Here is a 22286-nt window from a genome sequence, read left to right on the forward strand (position 1 = left end):
AAAAATGGACAGACAGCACCCTAGGACAAATGGTAAAAGCAAAGCTATAGAGACAAAATCACACACAGAAGTATACAAATACGCACTCACAAAAAGAGAAACAGGAAAAAATATATATATATCGTTGCTCCTGAAGTCAACATCCTCAGTTTGGGATGATTCTTTGTCTATTCAGGTATTCCACAGATGCAGGGTACATCAAGTTGACTGTGGAGATTTAATCCTCTGCTCCTGAGGCTGCTGGGAGAGATTTCCCTTTCTCTTCTTTGTTTGCACAGCTCCTGGGATTCAGCTTTGGATTTGGCCCTGCCTCTGCATGTAGGTCACTGAGGGCATCTGTTCTTTGCTCAGGACGGGATTAAAGGAGCAGCTTATTTGGGGGCTCTGGCTCACTCAGGCCTGGGGGAGTGAGGGGTACGGATTTCGGGGCAAGCCTGCAGTGGCAGAGACTGTTGTGATGTTGCACCTGCCTGAGGTGCACTGTGTGTCCTCCCGGGGAAGTTGTCCCTGTATCACGGGACCCTGGCAGTGGCGGGCTGCACAGGATTCCGGGAGGGGAGGTGTGGATAGTGACCTGTGCTTGCACACAGGCTCCTTGGTGGCTTCAGCAGCATCCTTAGTGTCTCATGCTCATCTCTGGGGTCCACGCTGATATCCACAGCTTGCGCCCATCTCTGGAGCTCCTTTAAGCCACACTCTTAATCCCCTCTCCTCGCACACCAGGAAACAAAGAGGCAAGAAAAAGTCTCTTGCCTCTTAGGCAGTTCCAGACTTTTTCCCGGACTCGCTCCCAGCTAGCTGTGGCGCACTAGCCCCCTTCAGGCTGTGTTCACGCAGCCAACCCCATTCCTCTCCCTGGGATCCGATGGAAGCCCGAGCCTCAGCTCCCAGCAGCCACCTGTCCCGGCAGGTGAGCAGACAAGCCTCTTGGGCTGGTGAGTGCTGGTCGGCACCGATCCTCCATGCAGGAATCTCTCCGCTTTGCCCTCCGCACCCGTTACTGTGCTCTCTTCCGTGGCTCCGAAGCTTGCCCGCTCCGCCACCCACAGTCTCCACCCGCGAAGGGGCTTCTAGTGTGTGGAAATCTTTCCTCCTTCACAGCTCCCTCCCACTGGTGCAGGTTCTGTCCCTATTCTTTTGTCTCTGTTTTTTCTTTTTTCTTTTGCCCTACCCAGGTATGTGGGGAGTTTGCCTTTTAGGACATCTGAGGTCTTCTGCCAGAGTTCAGTAGGTGTTCTATAGGAGTTGTTCCTTATGTAGATGTATTTCTGATGTATTTCTGATGTATTTGTGGGGAGGAAGGTGGTCTCCATGTCTTACTCTTCCGCCATCTTGAAGCTCCCTTTCTTTTTATGTTTGTGTTCAACTTTACTTTCTCTTTTTCTCACTGTCTTATAATTTATTTGTTTATATTCCTGGCTCCCCTAATAGAGGATGTGAACCTAGAGGGCAACATCTCTGTTTTGTGTAGGTTTTCAATAAAAGGTTACTGAATCAGTGTTATTGGACATGCAGTGGTTTTTCATTTAGTTCATTTTTCATGAGCCTTGTGGGTATAATGTTTATAATCATAATGAAGGTGGCTGATTAAGCCTTTTTCAAAAATCTGCTCTTATGTGCACAAACTTTTTCTTCTTAGGCTCAGAGTTTCTGGGGAAAAAGATGTTATACAGTCACGTACCTAAGAAAGCAAATGACATTGACCTTTCTGCCTTTCCAAAAATACCACCAATCATTTTTCAGCAGTTACCAAAGGCTTTGGCTATATTTTGGTTAAACTAGCATATTTATACTGTTTTGATACTGTACACTTAACAGAAGCCTGAAGCAACTTGTATTGAAATACTCCCATTTTGATGACATTAATGTCATTAAGAGGAGAAACCCCAAGAGGTTTCTGATCACTTACTCACCAAATAAATACACTGGAGAATTCCACTGTCTTTTTCAATATTATATTTTATAAACATTGTTTTGCAGGCACCTGTGTTGTGATAGTTCACAAACTCAGATGGAGTGGATGGCCAACATCTTTATCGCCCAGGTATTGTATCTGTTTCAACTAGCCAGTAAAGTATAACAACTGTTTATAGCAAATGTTAATAGGGTAGTAGTTTTCAAAGAATTTTTAATGAGTTTTATGTGCATACTTTTATTTTCTCATTCATGTTTTTTTAAATATATGAGAACCCAGATTTACCCATTACTCTTTGAAAGAGAGTCTACTCTTTGTTGCATCTTTTTTTTTTTTTTTGCAGTCCCACATTAATCTTTGTTTAGAAAATGTGCTCTTTTCCTTCTTGTTCTCCCCACAGCTTCCTGCTTTTTCCAGAAACAAGGACAGGAACGTACATTTCTTTAAATACATATTGTGTGCTAGATACTTCAAAAGAGTTAACTCATGTATTCCTTGCAACAAATTGCATGGCACTGCTTATAGATGAGGGAACAAAGGTTACCAAAGGCTCCATGATTTGCTTAGGACCATACATTTAGTTAGTGGTTTAACACAGAGGCACCAGAGGCCAACATCTATACTCAATTCCCCAATTAGTCTCCTCCCTATTGGAGCACTCACTCTTTCAGTGACGGGTTAAATAGACCCATTAATAGGACTGGTTTCTTCCCCAACCTTGTCTGGCCGAATTCCCAGCAACGCTTCCCCACAAGAGCATTGAAATTCACTGGTAACAATTAAGTTGCCACTGTTTATTACTGAGGATGTGCTTCCCTGTTTCTCTTACAGGTGAGAAGTTAATTCACCCCCAAATCTTGTCCTTATTTGTTTTGAAAACCATTTTCTCTGTTCATGTAACTTATTAACCTTCCCAGTGGTTAATAAACACTGCTTTTCTCAGCCCGATTCTACTATTACTACCTGGGAATGCATTTTCAGAAAAAGACCAGTGGCTAACATTTTAGAGACTTTGCTTCTTTTTTGTGACTGTTTAAAAATCCAGATATTCAAGTCCTACTGTAAAAAGAGTAGGCTTGAAGTATTAGTAAGATTGGAACTATAGAGTCTAAAACTGTTACAGTGTCTGGTTATGGCACAACTAAATTGTTTTCATTTTTATAACTGAAGTCAGTAGACTCTGTAGTTGAAAATTAAGGTGTAAATAGCCAGGAAGCAGAGGTTGCTCTTACCACCAAGTTATTTCTTCCTGACTCACCTGTCCCTCATTGTGTTGGCCCCAGAGACTCAGCCCAATTACATTTCTTAAGTTCATTCCACTTCTTAGGATTAAGGTAAACACTAAGGTCCTTTTGGATTTGAGGATTTAATGGTTCACCTCCATAGGGAAAGAGACAGGAAAATAGCAAACATTAATATATACGTTAATACATACACACACACACACACACACACAAAATCCAACAGTGAGTGCCCCTTACAATGCATTCTTTCTGGTGCCCTGAATACTTTTCTAATATCCATCCCCATCCTTACCCCTGCCTCAAAAGTCTTCGGCTTACATGTCACATTCTCAGAGAAACCTTCCCTGACCTTCAGACCAATTAGACCTTCAGGCTGTAGGAACCCTTAGCATTCTTTACTTCAACACTGTCATACTAATTAAAAAGCATTTGTGTCTTTAGGTTTATGTCTGTCTTTCCTACTAAAATGTAAACTCCATGAGAGGAAGGACCTTGTCAGTCTTATTAGAACTAATTATATATCTGCATCACAGAACCCAATACATCTTCCAAAGTACATGCTCAATTAGTATTTCTAAAATAGTATAGAGGATAATCTGATAAAATTTCAAATAGATATTAGTGTGATAAAACAATAAATAAAATAAGCTAGGGAAAGGAAAGCCAGTGTGACTGATATAAGGAGGACATTAATTGAGAAAGATTCTCAGGGAATACCTTTCTGAGTATCTGAAAGGTGTGCTGAGACCTGTCTGAAATGAGGGAGCCAGGTATGCAGGACAGGCAGAGCATTCCAGGGCAGGGTTAGGGGTCAGCAAGGTCCTGACATGTTATAATCTTGACTTATTCCATGACTATCATGAAGGCCTATCTGAGACAGGATGTAAGAGATAAGGAAGGCAGGGGACAGATGATGTAGTCCCAGTTTAGGAGTTTCAGTGGGAAACAAGGGAAAGATATAATCAGCTTATATTACTGGAAAATAATAATTTTGGTTCCTTTGTTGAACTGCACTGTAGAAGGTCAAAGATGGAAGCAGGAAGAACAGCTCTGTGGAAGAAGATGGCAGCTCAGACTAGGGTGGTAACAGTGGGTCTGGTAAGACATATTCAGATCCAGGAGTATTTGAAGGTAGAGGCAGTAAAGCTTACAGATTGATCAGCTATAGCAGTTTGAGGAGTAGAAATCAAGGAAGAGTCCGAGTTGTTTGTTTGTCCTTGGGCAGCTGATGAATGTAGGTGACATTATCAGAGATGCAGAAGAAAATTGAGAGTTCTGTTTTGGCCACATGAAATCTGAGATGCCTGTTAGACATACAAGGGGATATGATGAGTAGCAGTTTAGGTGTATAGATCAACAACTCAGGCAAAAGTTTGGGGCCGAAATGTAAATTTTGTGGAAGTCAGCATTTGGATTGTATTGAAAGGCCATTGGAGGATAGGGTGAGATGAGAGAGAGACTGTATGAATGAGAGAGAATTAGAACACAAAATTGGAGAGGGGAGGCTATAGGGAAAGACAGAGAAAGAGAAGACAGACAAATAAGCCCTAGGACATTCCAAACGTTAAAGGTCAAACAGAAGTGAAAAATTGAGCAAAAGAAATAAGAAGCTTGGAGGAAGGAGGAAAACCAGGTGATACATGTAGAGAATTCTATCAAGGAATTAGAGGATAGAATATTAAACCAGCAGAGGCCCTGAGCCAACAGGAAGCAATGTGAGCAAGTGCATTTGTTCAGCATTGTGAAAAAAAATCATTGTACAACAGAGTGTGGGGCACATTTGTTCTCATATTATTGACTATATATTCTGGCCCACTGAGTGATTATAGATATGATTGGGGCAGAGTTATTTATAATCAGAGTAAATACTTATTGGAAGAGAAGGGAGCCTTGTTTATATGGCTATAGATGCAGAGAGACTGGTACATTTCATGGTGGGAAAATGAAATTATTGGATGATTACTAATAATTTTTCAATTAAATCAGTGAGGTCACCACATGTGAGTCAGGAGTGGATATTAGAAGTGTAGGGGCAGAATAAAAGATGAGATAATACCTTCAGAGAGTGAGGGAGCCAGTTGTACTATACTAGAATATGAAGGGAAGGCTAAGTGCTCACTTGAAATTTAAGGGTAAATTTAAAGTGAGATGCATCTCCAGATTGATTTTCTATTTTTTATTTCCCCTCCATCAATTTGGAGGCACCCATGGAGTAAGTATAATTGGGTTTAACTAGGCTTGGGGCTTTGCCAGGCAAGTGTGATCAAAGGAGAAGCAGCACAGGACTTCATCTTATTTATAAGGAGATGAGTATACTGATTGACCATGAAATCTAAGCCAGACTGTGAAGGAAGTGGGAAAAAATGTGAAAAGTAGAATGGTGGTGGAGAATGGACTGAAGATCTCAAGGAGTCTAAAGAATATTTAGGGTTAATGAAACTAAACTAGGTTACCTGGAAAGATGTCAAGGTCAGAAAGTGAGAGGCAGAACCATGTTTACTGCAGGATTATTCACCATAGGCAAGGTATGGAAACAACCTTAAGTGTCTATCGATGGATGAATGGATAAAGATGTGTGTAGTGTGTGTGTATATACACACACATACATATATACAAACATGTATACAATGGAATATTGTTCAGCCCTAAAAAAGGAAATCTGTCATTTGGGACAACATGGATGAACCTGGAGGGCATTTTGCTAAGTGAATTAAGCCAGACAAAGACAATTACTGCATGGTATTCCATATAAAAATCAAACTCATAGAAACAGAATGGAACAGTTGGTTGCCAGGGGCTGTGGGGGAAATAGTGAGTCTGGTAAAAGGGTACATACTTTCAGATATAAGATGAATAAGGTCTGAGGATCTAATAGATGACATGGTGACTATAGTTCATAACACTGTATTATATAATTTAAATTTGCTAAGAGAGTAGAACTTAAATGTTCTTACCAAAAGAAACCCAGAAAGGTTAAATATGTGAGATGATAGATATGCTGATTAACTCGATGGGGGGAATCCTTTCACAATGTATGCATGTATCAAATCATCACGTTGTACACTTTAAATATCTTACAGTTTTGTCAATTATACCTCAGTAAAGATGTGGGGAAAAAATTTGAAAAAGTGGGATGCAGAAATGAAGATTTGGGGATGTGATCACTATAATGAGAGTATGATCCTCAGCTATATGCTCCATGCAGTATGACTTTTGAAGTCACTTATACATAACTATAAAGGTTATCAGAACATATTACTTAGATCTAAAGATTTCTGTTATTGGGAAAAATACCTCCTGGATCAATCCAGTGAGAACTAATTAGCTGGTATTCACCGCATTGTATATCATGTCAGAAAAAAAAACGTGTTTGAAAACTACATTTGCTCTTAGATTCCTCAAAATACCATTTAACACATATATTATACATCAGTGAGTACAAGTGTAGGCATAATTCATAGGATTACCTAATTCCTTCCCAGCCAGTATTCTCCCAGCTTTACATGTTGGGAACATCCCAATTACGTAATATCAAAGTTTTTTTTTTACCAAGTTTAAGACCATGACATAAAAATAATAATATGAAGCTTGTAACTTTCTCTCTGATTGAAATATTGTATAATTTACCATTGTAGATTTGCTGAACCAAAGTAAGCACTTCACTGAAATCCAAGGGTAGATCTGATGCCTATGCACTAAATCTAGTAATAATAGGACCTGCACTGTAGGATCATTGAGGATTAAATGAGATAATATCCGTATATTGATAAGCACAAAGGCAAGCAGTCTGCCCCTCAGTATAACTTAGCTGCTATTTTATAGTGAGTATATAGTCAACATTTGTTGAAATTAGTTCTTTGCTATAAAACACAACGTTAAACTACTAATTGCAACATAATAATAAGAATCTGTTCATTCTTTAGAGGAAAAAAATGAGTAGGCATTTAGCTATATAGTTTACCAAATGGTTTTCATTTCATCATAACATCTGTAAACGTCTCATTGTGTGTAGTTGGTATTCTGTATTTCTTTCACAGGTTGTTGTCTGAAAATCAATTTGTTTTTCCCAACTTCTGAAAAGTTAATCTACCCTGAAGAATAGAAAAATTCTTTAAAGATTGTTCTTTTATATGCATATCTTAAGGATTTATCATCCAACAGCTTATATTTTTAACCTATGGATATTTCTCCCCTTTGCAAAATTACCTTTTCTCCAGTCATATCTATAATTGCTCAGTGCCCAGAATATGTAGTCAATAGTTTGAGAACAAATGTGTGCCACTCTCTGTTGTACAATGATTTTCAGTATAAATGTCTGTGTACAAGGTAACGTTTCTTTGGAATTCAATTAAATGAAAATAACATTTTTCAAAAGGTCATAAAATAAAGATAATTTTTCCAGTAGCCATGCCTTAGGTTGACTTGGGGTATATATAATGTCAAATTATTTTGACACGAAAGTTATCTTTGGTGGTAAGGGAAAATGAATGTACAATTGCTTTGATTACAGGGCCTAAAAATGTAGACATGTATATTAATTTTCTTCCACAAAGAGATTTGCCGATTTCCTTAAATATTTTTCCCCTTTTGGTTGGATAAGTAGTACAGAAGACATGTATTTGACGTTTAGAAATTGAACTGAGACCTCAAAGCTCAGTTCACTTAAAAGTTTTACATCCTCATGCGGTACCACCATCAGAGTGAACATCATAATTACAAACAGCCTTCTCATGGAAAGCAGATCATCTGACTTGGATATATGAGAAAGGAGCCAAGTGACTATATAATTTGGTGTACCACATAATAAAATCACACACCCACAGCAAGAAATTTTGTTTCCACAGCATGAAAGTGATATATGGCCACGAGCTGGAAAGGAACGAAAACGTTCTATAACCAAAACTCCCAAAATTGGAGGTTTGCCTCTAATTCCCATCCAGCATGAGAAAAATGCAACCCAAGCCTGGAGAGATATTGAGGTAAGGTTAGGATTTTATTTGTTTTTATATTAATCATAGCATTTGTTTTCTTATGTCTTAATGTGATTAAATGCATTAATTACTTCATTGGTTTCAAAAGCACAGTAATAAGCACTTTGAAAAGCACAGTAAAAATAACATCCATCAAGAAAACTTTATGAATGACCCTATGCCACTCTCTGAAGTGTTATATTTTTTTAACTTCTCTTAAATGATCAATTTTAATAATGTCATTGACCACTCTATTAAATATGTACAATACCACTTTTTGTTTTTATTCCTAAAGTGGCCAAGAATCTTAAATATGTATATATAAGTTCTGGTGATAAAAATCACAGTCTCAAATTAGCCTTACAAGTTCACTTCTAACCTCCTTAGAATGAGCCCATGGCAGAATGTCTGGAGCCATGGTAGTTAGACTTTCCAGTAACACAATCAAATTTCAGAGGCTGGGAACCGATGGGGTGTCTCAGTTAATATAAGGAACTGCAAGATGACCCCTGAGCATCAATAAAGAAGATTTGGCATCTTTCATGAAAACTGTGTGCTTTCCTTCTCACCTTGAAGGGCAGGGTGACCATAAGTAGCATCAGTCTTGATTCAGGAAAAAGACATAGGCTGTTTGCACTCAAAACTCATTAGACAATTTGCAACTAATGTGCATTTCAAGGCCTTAAATGAGTCCCTCAAAGCAAAAAGAAAAGCATGTAAAAGATACTGTTATTTCTTCTTGGAGCCTAGGTTTGGCCATTAAGCTGTGTGAGTTCCTTGCTTTCCAAACAGGAATAACTTTTTTTTTTTAATTTTTACTGGAGTATAGTTGATTTACAACGTTGTGTTAGTTTCAGGTATAACAGGAATAACTTTTGAAAGACAAAAGCCATTTTAATTTAGTGATCAGATTTTTTTTAAATGTTTTTCCATGACTGTCTTTCCTTGAACATTTATCTCACTGTAATACGCTTCTTCTCCAGAAGATAAAAGCTTTGATATAATGGTTTATTCCCTTTGTTGCCTGTTCAGTCCTTATGCGCTGCTGTGATCAAAAGGAGGAATAAGACAGTAAGAACTCAGGAGCTTGTCCCTCCTGCCATTCTGCGCTTACGGGTTTTTCTTCCTAATAAACTGCTTTGCAGAACTATGGATTCCTCAGCTAATCTGGAATCTTAAAATTTTAAGAGTCATGTTTCCCAAGAACCCAGATTAGGGAACACAGAAACATAGGGAGTAGATATGTCCTACTGTGACTCCAGCTTCTCCTGACAGTGCCTCAGGATTGATTACGGAGCAAAGCAAAAAAATAAATTATTAGGATCAAAATACATTAACCAGTATCCAGTACAGAACTGAGGTGATGATTGAATATATAATAATTTCTTACTTAATCCCAAATCCAGAATTTCAGAGACAATTATTTTTTAGCATACTTGAGACCAGAAAACTGTACAAAAACTGTAACAAAATCGTTAAAGGCTTAAAAAGCAATTTTGTGAAATACTAATTGCTAGAAAATTTGTTAGTAAACTAAACCAAGCTTTTTTGTAAATTTAGTAAATGTGGTAATTCAACAAATTTTAAAATTTAATTCTTAAAAAGGACAGAATTGCAAGTTTTCATATGAACCAATAAAATATTTATTGAATTAGATTTATGTAAATACATAGAAAATATATTAATAAAATGACAAAGTATTACTAAGAGTAGATTCATAAGAAAAAAATATAGTAATATCGGGCTTCCGTGGTGGCGCAGTGGTTGAGAGTCCGCCTGCCAATTCAGGGGACATGGGTTTGTGCCCTGGTCCGGGAGGATCCCACATGCCACAGAGCGGCTGGGCCCGTGAGCCATGGCCGCTGAGCCTGTGTGTCAGGAGCCTGTGCTCCACAATGGGAGAGGCCACAACAGTGAGAGGCCCACGTACCACAAAAAAAAAAAAAAAAAAAAAAAAAAATATATATATATATATATATATATAGTCATATCAACAGATATATTCAAGAAGCGTTGCTTTTCAAACAAATTGTTGACAGATTGGTGAATTTGGTGACTTCCCATTCCATGAGCTGTCTTGCTTTCATGAGGTTCAGTAGAAACTTGTATGAGAATACCTCCTCCAGGTAGGGAAGGCTTCCTGGAGGAAGTGACTTCCAAAATTTATTGAGTAAATTAGTAGTGAGCTACTGAATAAGCCAGAGGAAGTAAGTTGTTGACAAAGGAAATCATACATGAAGAGGCAAATAGTGCATAAGAATGTACAAGCTATATGCTACCTACGGCCCTCCTACTTCCTCTTAGGTACCTACTTCATTGTGTTCATTGTGCTCAGCTTTTATCTGTAAGCTCCTAGGGATAATAAACGCTCTTACTTCATAGGGGGGGTGTTCCCTCTGCTGGGAGACACACTCCATTTCAGATCCTCATTTCCATTTAAACAAACAGTTTTCTCTAAATGCCCTCTGACACAAACTGGCATTGTCTGGACCAGCCTACCTTTTACTCTCCTAAATTTCATACCTTATCAGTCTTTCTTTTTAAATTATTAAGACCTTAAGGATAGTACAGCACATAAATGATGCCCTTCTTTCCACAGTACTGATGCCTTGGCTTTCTTTCCCCATAACATGCAAAGGCACTCCACACACCATATTGTTCATGCAAAGCACTCACTACCATCTCTTGATTTCTACCAGTTCACTTCATCATGCCTCCCCGCCTTTGTATAAGGTTATGTCATTTAGGCTAATATCATAGTTTTACTTGAAATTTCAGCATTACATGTATGAATATTTGGCCTCTAAATTCTGCATCTAAGAGCATCCCAAAGTCTTTCTGCTGATAACTGAAAAGTAATGAGAACTGTATAATATATAAAACCACTCTATATTGATCCTTGATTTTCCGTAATAGATGTCACGTGAAACTTTTTAGTAAGATTCATATTTATAAACTCCCAGTCACATTCCTATGCTAAATAGCCATAATTTTTACTAATCTCTCATTTTTTTTGTACTGTGATAAAATACACATAAATTTTCCATTTTAACCATTTTAAGTGCATAGTACATTAATTACATTCACATGGTTGTGCAACTATTACTACTATCTCTCTTAAACATATTCTAATTAAACTTTGGAATTCAACTAGATACTAAATAACTAAATATTTCTTCCTATCAGTTTTAGAGAAGAAATACTTATCTGAGATGTATAATCATGGGCTTATCAGAAAATTCTAAATTGCAAAATTATTTATAATTTATGTTGATTAAAATGTTTTTATTCAGCTTGAATTTGACTTACAAAATTTCATGTCCTGATCTGCTGAAATTTAGGAAAATAGAACAGAATATTAAACATCTGAATTTTTTTAAGCTTTCTTCATTTCCTATTCAGAAAATATTTATTGACCACTTCCTGTGTGCTGGCACTGTGATAGGTTTGCACATCAATGAACAAATCAAACAACAGAATCTTTGCATTGCATTAACTTTCTAGCAGGGCATTCAGATAATCACAAGAGATATAAGTAGCTTGTCTAGTATATATATTAGAAAGTGATGAGCACTATAGAGAAAAATAAAGAGGTAAGGTGTTGCCCTTTAAACATTATATTAGACATCCTTAGTTACAGCACTGTTTATGCTACTCAATTTCATTCTTTTTTTTTTCAAAATAGTATTTTAAAAAATTTTTATTTTATATTGGAGTATAGTTGATTAACAATGTTGTGTTAGTTTCAGGTGTACAGCAAAGTGATTCAGTTATACATATACATGTATCTATTCTTTTTCAAATTCTTTTCCCATTAGGTTATTACAGAATATTGAGCAGAGTTCCCTGTTCTATCCAGGAGGACCTTGTTGGTTATCTATTTTAAAGATAGCAGTGCTTTGGGAAGTATGGTCATTCTGACAATGTGGATTCTTACAATGCAAGAATATGGTATATCTCTCCATCTGTTTGTGTCATCTTCGATTTCTTTCATCAGTGTCTTATAGTTTTCAGAGTACAAGTCTTCTGCGTCCTTAGGTAGGTTTATTCCTAGGTATTTTATTCTTTTTGATGAGATGGTAAATGAGATTGTTTCTTTAATTTCTCTTTCTGATCTTTCATAGTTAGTGTGTAGAAATGCAACAGATTTCTTTGTAATAATTTTGTATCCTGCAACTTTACTGAATTCATTGATGAGCTCTAGTAGTTTTCTGGTAGCATCTTTAGGATTTTCTATGCATAGTATCACATCATCTGCAAACAGTGACAGTTTTACTTCTTCTTTTCCAATTTGCATTCCTTTTTTTTCCTTCTATTCTCTGATTGCCATGGCTAGGACTTCCAAAGCTATGCTGAATAAAAGTGGCACAATTGAAAATCCTTCTCTTGTCCCTGACCTTAGAGGAAATGCTTTTAGCTTTTCACTGTTGGATATAATGTTAGCTTTGGGTTTGTCATATATGGTCTTTATTACGTTGAGGTATGTTCCCTCTATGCACACTTTCTGGCGAGTTATTATCATAAATGGATGTTGAATTTTGTCAAAAGCTTATTCTGCATGTATTGAGGTGATCATATGGTTTTTCTTCTTCAATTTGTTAATATGGTGTATCACATTGATTGATTTGCAGATACTGAAGAATCCTTGCATCCCTGGGATGAATCCCACTTGATCATGGTGTATGATCCTTTTAATGTATTGTTGGATTCAGATTGCTAGTATTTTGTTGAGGATTTTTGCATCTACGTTCATCAGTGCTATATTGGCCTGTAATTTTCATTTTTTGTAGTATCTTTGTCAGGTTTTGGTACCAGCGTGATGATGGCCTCATAGAATGAGTTTGGGAGTGTTCCTTCCTCTGCAGTTTTTTGGAACACTTTCAGAAGGATAGGTGTTAGCTCTTCTCTAAATGTTTGATAGAATTCACCTGTGAAGCCATCTGGTCCTGGACTTTTGTTTGTTGGGAGTTTTTTAATCACAGTTTCAATATCAGTACTCCTGATTGATCTGTTCATATTTTCTATTTCTTCCTGGTTCAGTCTTAGGAGATTGTACCTTTCTAAGAATTTGTCCATTTCTTCCAGGTTTTCCACTTTATTAGCGTATAGTTGTTTGTAGTAGTTTCTTATGATCCTCTGTATTTCTGTGGTGTCTCTGTAACTTCTCTTTTTTCATTTCTGATTTTATTGATTTGAGCCCTCTCCCTTTTTTCCTTGATGAGTGTGGCTAAAGGTTTATCAATTTTATTTTTTCAAAGAACCAGCTTTTTAGTTTCATTGATATTCTGTTGTTTTCTTCATTTCTATTTCATTTACTTCTGCTCTGATCGTTATGATTTCTTTCCTTCTACTAACTTTGGGTTTTTCTTCTTCTTTCTGTAGTTGTTTTAAGCATAAGGTTAGGTTGTTTATTTGTAATTTTTCTTGTTTCCTGAGGTAAGATTACATTGCTGTAAACTTCCCTCTTAGAACTGCTTTTGCTGCATCCATAGGTCTTGGATCAGTGTGCTTTCATTTTCATTTGTCTCTGGGTATCTTCTGATTTCCTCTTTGATTTCTTCAGTGATCCATTGGTTGTTTAATAGCATATTTTTTAGCCTTCACATGTTTGTGTTTTTTACGGGTTTTTTTCTTATAGTTGATTTCTAATCTCATATTGTTGTGGTCGGAAAAGATGCTTGATGATTTCAATTTTCTTAAATTTACTGAGGCTCACTTTATGGCCCAGCACATGGCCTGGAGAACGTTCCATGTGCACATGAGAAGAATATGTATTCTGCTGCTTTGGGATGGAATGCTCTATAAATCTCAATTAAGTCCATCTGGTCTAATGTGTCATTTAAAGTGTGTTTCCTTACTGATTTTTTGTCTGGATGATCTGTCCGTTGATGAAAATGGGGTGTTAAAATCCCTATTATTGGTTACTGTCGATTTCTCCTTATATGGCTGTATTTGCCCTATATATTGAGGCACCTATATTGGGTTCTTATATATTTACAATTATTGTATCTTCTTCTTGAATTGATCCCTTGATCATTATGTGGTGTCCTTGTCTCTTGTAACAGTCTTTATTCTAAAGCCTATTTGTCTGATATGAGTATTGCTACTCCAGCTTTCTTTTGATTTCCATTTGCATGGAACGCCTTTTTGCATCCCCTAACGTTCAGTCTGTATGTGTTCCTAGATCTGAAGTGCATCTCTTGTAGACAGAATATATATAGGGGTTTTTTGTTTGTTTGTTTTTTGCGGTACGTGGGCCTCTCACTGTTGTGGCCTCTCCCGTTGCGGAGCACAGGCTCCGGACGTGCAGGTTCAGTGGCCATGGTTCACGGGCCCAGCCACTCTGCAGCATGTGGGATCCTCCCGGACCGGGGCACGAACCCGTGTCCCCTGCATCGGCAGGCGGACTTTCAACCACTGTGCCACCAGGGAAGCCCTAGGGGTTTTGTTTTTGTATCCATTCAGCCAGTCTGTTTTTGGTGGGAGCATTCATTCCATTTAGATTTAAGGTAATTATCTGTATGTTCTTATTGCTATTTTGTTAATTGTTTTGGATTTGTTTTTGCAGCTCTTTTTTCTTCCCTTCCTCTTTTGTTCTCTTGTGAATTGATGACTAACTTTAGTGTTGTGTTTGGATTCCTTTTTCTTTGAGTGTATCTATTGTAGATTTTCAGTTTGCAGTTACCGTGAGGTTTTGATATAGCAGTCTATATACAAACAAGATTGTTTTAAGTTGCTGGTCTTTTCATTTCAAATGCATTTCCAATATGCATTTGTGCTCTCCTCATCTCACAGTTGCTGGTTTTGGTAATCATATCTGTGTGCAGATGATTTCCTACCTTTACTGTATGTTTGCCTTTGCCAGAAAGCTTTTTCCATTTGTAATTTTCTTGTTTCTAGTTGTGGCCCTTTCTTTTTTGCTTTGAGAAGTTCCGTTAGCATTTGTTGCAAAGCTCGTCTGGTGGTGCTGAATTCTCTTAGCTTTTGCTTGTCTGTAAAGCTTTTGATTTCTCTCTCAAATGTGAATGAGCGCCTTGCTGGATAGAGTATTCTTGGTTGTAGGTTCTTCCCTTTCATCACTTTAAATATATTGTGCCACTCCCTTCTGGCTTGTAAAGTTTCTGCTGAGAAATCAGCTGTTAACCTTAGGGGAGTTCCCTTGTATGTTATTTGTCTCTTTTCCCTTGTTGCTTTTAATGTTCTTTCTTTGTCTTTAATTTTTGTCAATTTGATTACTATGTGTCTCGGCATGTTGTTTTTGGGGTTATCCTGCCTGGGACTCTCTGTACTTCCTGGACTTGGGTGACTGTTTCCTTTCCCATGGTAGGGAGGTTTTCAGCTATTATCTCTTCAATTATTTTGTCAAATCCTTTGTCTCTCTCTCTTCTCCTTCCAGGACTCCTGTAATGTGAATGTTGGGGCATTTAATGTTGTCCCAGAGGTCTCTTAGACTGTTTTCACTTCTTTTCATTCTTTTTTCTTTATTCTGTTTTGCAGCATTGATTTCCACCATTCTGTCTTGCAGCTCACTTATCTGTTTTTCTGCCTCAGCTATTCAGCTATTGATTTCGTCTAGTGTATTTTTCATTTCAGTTATTGTGTTGTTCATCTCTGTTCTTTAGTTCTTCTAGGTCTTTGTTAAACTTTTCTTGTAACTTCTCAATCTGTGCCTCCATTCTTTTCCTGAGATCTTGGATCATCTTGCAGTATCATTACTCTGAATTCTTTTTCCGGTAGATTGCCTATCTCTGCTTCACTTAGTTGTTCTTCTGGGGTTTCATCTTGTTCCTTCATCTGGGAAATAATCCTCTGCCATCTCATTTCCACAGGCTGCAGGATTGTAGTTCTTGCTTCTGCTGTCTGCCCTCTGGTAGATGAGGCTAAGGGACTTGTGCAGGCTTCCTGGTGGGAGGGATTGGTTCCTGCCCAATGGTGGGTGAAGCTAAGTCTTGTCCTTCTGGTGGGCAGGGCCATGCTCAGGAAGACTTTAAGCAGTCTGTCTGCTGATGGGTGGTGCTGTATTGGTTGTTTGGCCTGAGGTGTCCCACCACTGGAGCCTACAGGCTCCAGTGGGGCTAGGTCTTGGGGAGGAAATGGCAGCCTCCAGGAAAGCTCACACCAATGAGTACTCCCGAGAACTACTGCTGCCAGTGTCTTTGTCCCCCACAGTGAGCCACAGCCTCCCCCCTGCCTCTGCAGAAGACCCTCCAATACTGGCAGGTAGGTCTGGCCCAGTCTTTTATGAGTTCATTCCTTTTTCTTCCCTGGGTCCTGGTGTGCATGAGACCTTGTGTGTACCCTCCAAGAGTGGAGTTTCTGTTTTCCCCCAGTCCTGTGGAATTCCTGTGATCAAACTCTGCTGGCCTTCAAAGCCAGATTCTCTGGGGGCTCCTCCTCCTGTTGCCAGACCCCCAGGCTGGGAAGCCTCATGTGAGGCTCAGGACTTCCACTCCTATGGGATAACTTCTGTGGTATAATTAGTTTCCAGTTTTGTGGGTCACCCACCTGGCAGATATGGGATTTGATTTTATCACAATTGTGCCCCTCCTGCCATCTCATGTGGCTTCTTCTTTGTCTTTGGATGGAGGGTATCTTTTTTGGTAGGTTCTGGCTTTTTTTTTTTGGTTCATGGTTGTTCAGCAGTTAGTTGTGATTTTTGGTGTTTTCCTAAGAAGGGGTGAGCTCACGTCCTACTACTCTGCTATCTGCAAAATAGTCCCATTCTTAATATTATATACTACCCCTTTTATTTCATCTTCTGTCTCTCAAACATTTGTAATATAATAAAAAAATTTTCTTTGGATTTCTTCTTTCTGTGCTTTTCAATTTTTACTAGGGAAATATTGAAGAAATTCCTTCAATTCTTGTTTGTGAAAAGAAAAATGACTATGCCTTCCTGCCCTGACCCAATTTTTTGGGTAGCCTTTTGCTGTGGCTCCATATCCACTAGATGCTTGCTTCTCTGTTGTTCATTCTTTTATCTTACATTTGATGAGGTTGTAGTCACCTTTGAGAATCTCATGAGAGTTCTGGATGCCAGTACTTGCCCAATCACAAGACACCCTGGACACTAGTTAGGAAAGTGCACCTCTGTCCCAATGCAAGTTGTGTCTCGATGTATTTCTGGCACCTGTAGGCACTTAAAGTTCACTGAATGAATGGGTACTTTAATCCATTGATACAAAAGTGGGTTTTAATACACAACTATATATACCTTTCAGTATTTTCATAAGTATATCTATGGGTATATATTTCTGTGGGATTCTAATAGGGTATTATGTGGGGAAAAGATTTCACTAGTCAAATATTTGGGGAAGAGAAAATAGAAAAAGAAGTCAGATTTTTCTGCTCTAATATTTCTTAGCTTCTTTAATATGCTAATATGTATTGTGACTCTCAAAGAGGGATCTGTAGTACAGAGCATTTCCTGGACTCATGGCCACGGAGACTCCCTTTTTCCTCTGCCCTTTGGGTATAACACTGTAGGAATTACAGATGCATGAATATGTGACACATATAAGCAGCACTGAATTGGAAGAGGCAAGTTTGAAATGAGAGTTAATTTGAATAACTAACTTGAAAGACATCTTTGAAGTGGTATGCTAAATGCTTGTTAAAATGAATTTCCATGATCTCCATTTCAGTTGATTTTGTAGCTCTAAGATCAGTCTATAAATTCAGACATGCTGCTTGTACCAAAGTCATGTTAGAACCTAAATCATAGAAATAAATTCTAATACAAGAAGCATCAACTTTTATGTGCAGAGTATTCTTTAAAAAAAGTGTTCCAGATCTTGCTTCCCTGTGAGATGTTTTGTTTTATTTTTAGAGTGCAAAAGCAGAACTCGAAAGGCTACGGCTCAGTGCAAAGCGTGACCAAGAGCCTGGGGATGGCACCTTAAGGGAGAGAGCCTCCATCGTGGCCCAGTGCCTGGAGCACAAGGATGAGAAACTTCAAAGTCGAACCAGAAAACATTGGAGTTTCAACTGTCTGGAGGACACAGAGGCTGAGGTCCTTCAAGGGCAACAGAAAGGCCAGAAAGGCCTAAAGACATTGAGGAAGACTGAGGACAGGAATGGCAAAGCTACTTTGGACTCTAATAATAAGTTACCACCAAAGGTCATCGAAGAGCTTAGTGTGGTTCTACAGCGGGCAAGAACCCTTCCAAAAGAGTCACAGCCTGAGTAGATGGTGTAAAAATAAATAAAATGACTTGTCTTGCAAATTATTTTTTTAAATATTGTGTACAATGTATGTGTGCAAACCAGAAACCAAAATTTATTTCATGGTTGGTGAGATTTGTCTAGCTATCCTTAACCATTTAAAGAGCATTTTAAACTATGTATGTATATATAAGTGTAAATTCACTGTGTTTTGTTCTGAACAAAGCCTGTACAGTTCAGCTATATTAACCTTGTGTAGGAAGGCATTGGGTTACTTTGAGTGGCCACCTTTTGAAGTACAGTTGACCCTTGAACAACATGGGCAAGGGTTGGTGTGTTAATCCATGCATAATTTGTAGTCAAACCCCTCCCCTGTATACAAAATTCCTCTGCATTTGTGGACTGAACTAATTGTGGATCATGTAGTGCCGTAGGATTCACTATCAAAAGATGTCCATGGGGCTTCCCTGGTGGCGCAGTGGTTGAGAGTCCGCCTGCCGATGCAGGGAACACGGGTTCGTGCCCCGGTCTGGGAGGATTCCACATGCCGCAGAGTGGCTGGGCCCGTGAGCCATGGCCGCGGAGCCTGTGCGTCCGGAGCCTGTGCTCAACAACGGGAGAGGCCACAACAGTGAGAGGCCCGCATACCACAAAAAAAAAAAAAAAAAAGTCCATGTATAAGTGGACCCATGGCGGTTCAAACCCACATTGTTCAAGGGTCAACTGTAGTTGTCTAAGTGGTGTAAATTTATGAACAGAATTCGCAAACTGTACTGTATTGTATAGAATGCTCTGTATAAATGAAGCCTATGAAATTATATGTAACACATTTTGCACTTTGAGAAACCTTGTATATAAAGTTACCATATGTTTTTAGGTTTACACAGGGCCAACCTTAGGGGAAAAAAAGGAAGTAAGTTGAAAGGGGGAGGATTTATTTTAGTGGCTGCCTATCAAACAACACTTTAAAAGAGGCAAAGAGGGGGCTTCCCTGGTGGCGCAGTGGTTGAGAATCTGCCTACCGATGCATGGGATAGGGGTTCGAGCCCTGGTCTGTGAAAATCCCACATGCCATAGAGCAACTGGGCCTGTGAGCCACAACTACTGAGCCTGTGCATCTGGAGCCTGTGCTCTGCAACAAGAGAGGCCACAATAGTGAGAGGTCCGCACACTGTGATGAAGAGTGGCCCCCGCTTGCCGCAACTGGAGAAAGCCCTCGCACAGAAACGAAGACCCAACACAGCCAAAAGTAAATAAATAAACAAACCAATGAACCGACATTTAAAAAAAAAAGAGAGGCAGAGTTAAAAATGTCCTAAAAGTCAAGGAGGTCAGGTTGAGATTCATTCTAGTTCACTGTTGACCAGACCTTGTTCATGAGAAACTGCTTGTAAAGAAAAAAGTCTAGTGACTAAGTATTTCCCAAGATTAGTATTCAGCCACTAAACACGAATAATGGCACTGGCCACTCTTCCTTACAGTGTCAGTGAATCAGCTGCAGTGCAAATCCATTCACTACACTTCAGTTCTTTGCAGGTGGCTGCTGAGAGGAAACTATACTGCATTGAAGAGATTGTGTGCACAGGACCTGGCATGGATGACACTTGCACTGTTGCTGTGTACAAGCAATTTTTGTTTTTTTTTTATTTAGAGTTCCTTACTCTTATTTTGGAATGAGCAACATTCATCATCACAGGGTTTTATTGTTGGTTTATTGTTTTTCTTTGTATGTTCATTTCTTATTAGGTAAGACTGAGTCAGAATTTACTGGAAGTGTACAACATATGGCCACCTGGAGGTAGGAGTTAGATTAACAATTGATACTATACTTCTGGGGGCTACCAGTTCACTCTTAACCTTGTCTTTTTTTTTTTTTTTTTAATAAAGCAGCATTCTCCTCCCTGTGCCTGATGAATAATGACAAAGCCCTCTATTTTTGTTTCCACATAAAGAGTACCTACTGAGTTGGTTATTTTCCTCACAGACAATACTATCTAGTTATAGGTGACATTAGGGGTAGCACTTTTTGTCAGTTTCTTTAGAATTTTATTAGGTTGGGTGAGTTTTGATCAAAATTACTTTGATCAAAATTATTTTAGGTAGCCAAGCTTCATTCCTAGCTTTATTCCACTTGCACTCAGTGCAAGTGGCATCCATGCAAGGTCCTCTGCACACAGTCTCTTCAATGCAGTGTAAGTTTCCATTTCCTTTTCCCCCTGTTTTTCAGGTGTCTTATCAGAATTTGTATACAGAGGCCCATACTTCAGTCAGTCCAATCATAGTGCAGTATAACACTGTTTGATGCTATGAATTTCTTCATTGAAAAATACTGATCACTTATATATGGTGGTGATAAAATAGTTTACCATGGGGGTGTGATATTTATTCTTTAAATCCACATAGATTGGAATTTTTTTAAAGAGAGAAACTGCTGGTCAGTTTATAGGTGGCACTGCTGGGGAGCCTTCCTTTAAAAAGCAAGAAATCATGGTATTTAGGAAAAAATCTAAAATAAACTATTATTTCTGGTAAATGATATTTATGTTTTATGAAATAAGGGGACATGAAAATCATGTTGGACAATGGGAAAGTATCTTTTTTTTTACCTGCCTTATTTGAATACTTTTGAAACTTGAGCTTAAAATCTAATAACTTCTGTTTCCCTTCCCTTCCTGTACAATTGTCTCCATTTTACAAGTGTAAGATAAGGGCTAATGATGACCTCTCATATATTTTGAGTAAAAATTAAAATTGTTTTACAAGTCCACTTGAGTGCAACTGATTTTCAAAATAACCACTTTCAACTTTTCAAAATAGAGAAATAAATCAAATAGATTGCCTTTCCTTTTTGCCTTTTTTAAAAAATCTGAATTTAATATACACTTCAAACTAGCTGTCATTTTTTCAAACATGTCAGTATGAGTATTGTTCTTTTTTAAATGATGAATATATGCAGACATGACACAAACAGATTGATGGTACTCTCATTTCTAGAGCCCTAACTAAAGTGAATAAAACTAAGCAAAAGTAATTGAAGCAAAAATATGATGTGCACATAACTATATTAGCTGCTAATTTGCATTTACATTTGATAATTTTTAATCCTAAAACAAACTATATTGTAAAAGGAAATACTTTTGAAAATGCACCAAATGTATTTGGATAGATGGTAGTATCCAGATATTTGCACGTTTTCTTAAACTTTTGATAATCACTCTGGGGAGAAGAAAATGTAAACTTTCACTATCTCATCAAAATTTGCACCAAGACTTTAATATTATCAACAATGTGGATATCCTATTATGTGTACAATCATCACATTTATTTCTAATCATTTGGAAACAGACATCACAGAAATGAATCTTGTAGATAGCTAAAATTTATCTGCTTTACATTTTATAGTTATTATTTTTAACAATTTTTTGTTAAATGTTTTAAATTATTTTGTATATCCTTATCTTCTCTGCCATGGCTACCATATGTTGAATGTAACATTTTTAAAAATTGAGATACCTGTACAGATTTAAGACTTTTTGTGAATTATTAAAGTTCAGAATCTAAATGTCCTCATCCAAGAAGTGGGAATAACACTGATCTTGTAGTATGACTCATATACAGTTGGCCCTTGAACAACACAAGTTTGAACTGTGCCAGTTCACTTATACATGGATTTTTTTCAACAGTAAATACTACAGTACTACATGATCTATGGTTGGTTGATTCCACAGATAGGGAGAACCAACTCTAAGTTACATAAGGATTTTCAACTGGGCAGAGGTCAGCGCCCTTAACCCCCAGATAGTTCAAGGGAAAGAACTGCACAGGTCCACTTATCTGTGGATTTTTTTCAATAAGTATGCAGTTGGCCCTCAGTATCCACACATTCTGCATTCACAGATTCAGGCAACTGTGACTGAAAACTTAATATGCTATTCATGGTTGGCTGAACCTACAGATACGAAACCCATGAGTATGAAGAGCTGACTATGGGAC

At 38.0% G+C, this 22286-nt stretch overlaps 1 protein-coding gene across 4 annotated transcripts in view; it reads left to right on the forward strand.

Moving 5' to 3' along the window:
* The window catches only part of ARAP2 (ArfGAP with RhoGAP domain, ankyrin repeat and PH domain 2), a 200215-nt gene extending 178361 nt beyond the window's left edge, over positions 1-21854 (forward strand). For all 4 annotated transcript variants that reach the window (XM_060012718.2, XM_060012721.2, XM_060012720.2 and 1 more), the window contains 3 exons: positions 1981-2044; positions 8004-8138; positions 17959-21854. In XM_060012718.2, the coding sequence (XP_059868701.1) occupies positions 1981-2044; positions 8004-8138; positions 17959-18318 (559 nt within the window). In that variant the 3' untranslated portion in view covers positions 18319-21854. The remainder of the gene's footprint in view (positions 1-1980; positions 2045-8003; positions 8139-17958) is intronic.
* The last annotated feature ends 432 nt before the right edge of the window (positions 21855-22286 follow it).

This window comes from Delphinus delphis, chromosome 5, assembly GCF_949987515.2.
Source record: "Delphinus delphis chromosome 5, mDelDel1.2, whole genome shotgun sequence".
Lineage (NCBI taxonomy): Eukaryota > Metazoa > Chordata > Mammalia > Artiodactyla > Delphinidae > Delphinus > Delphinus delphis.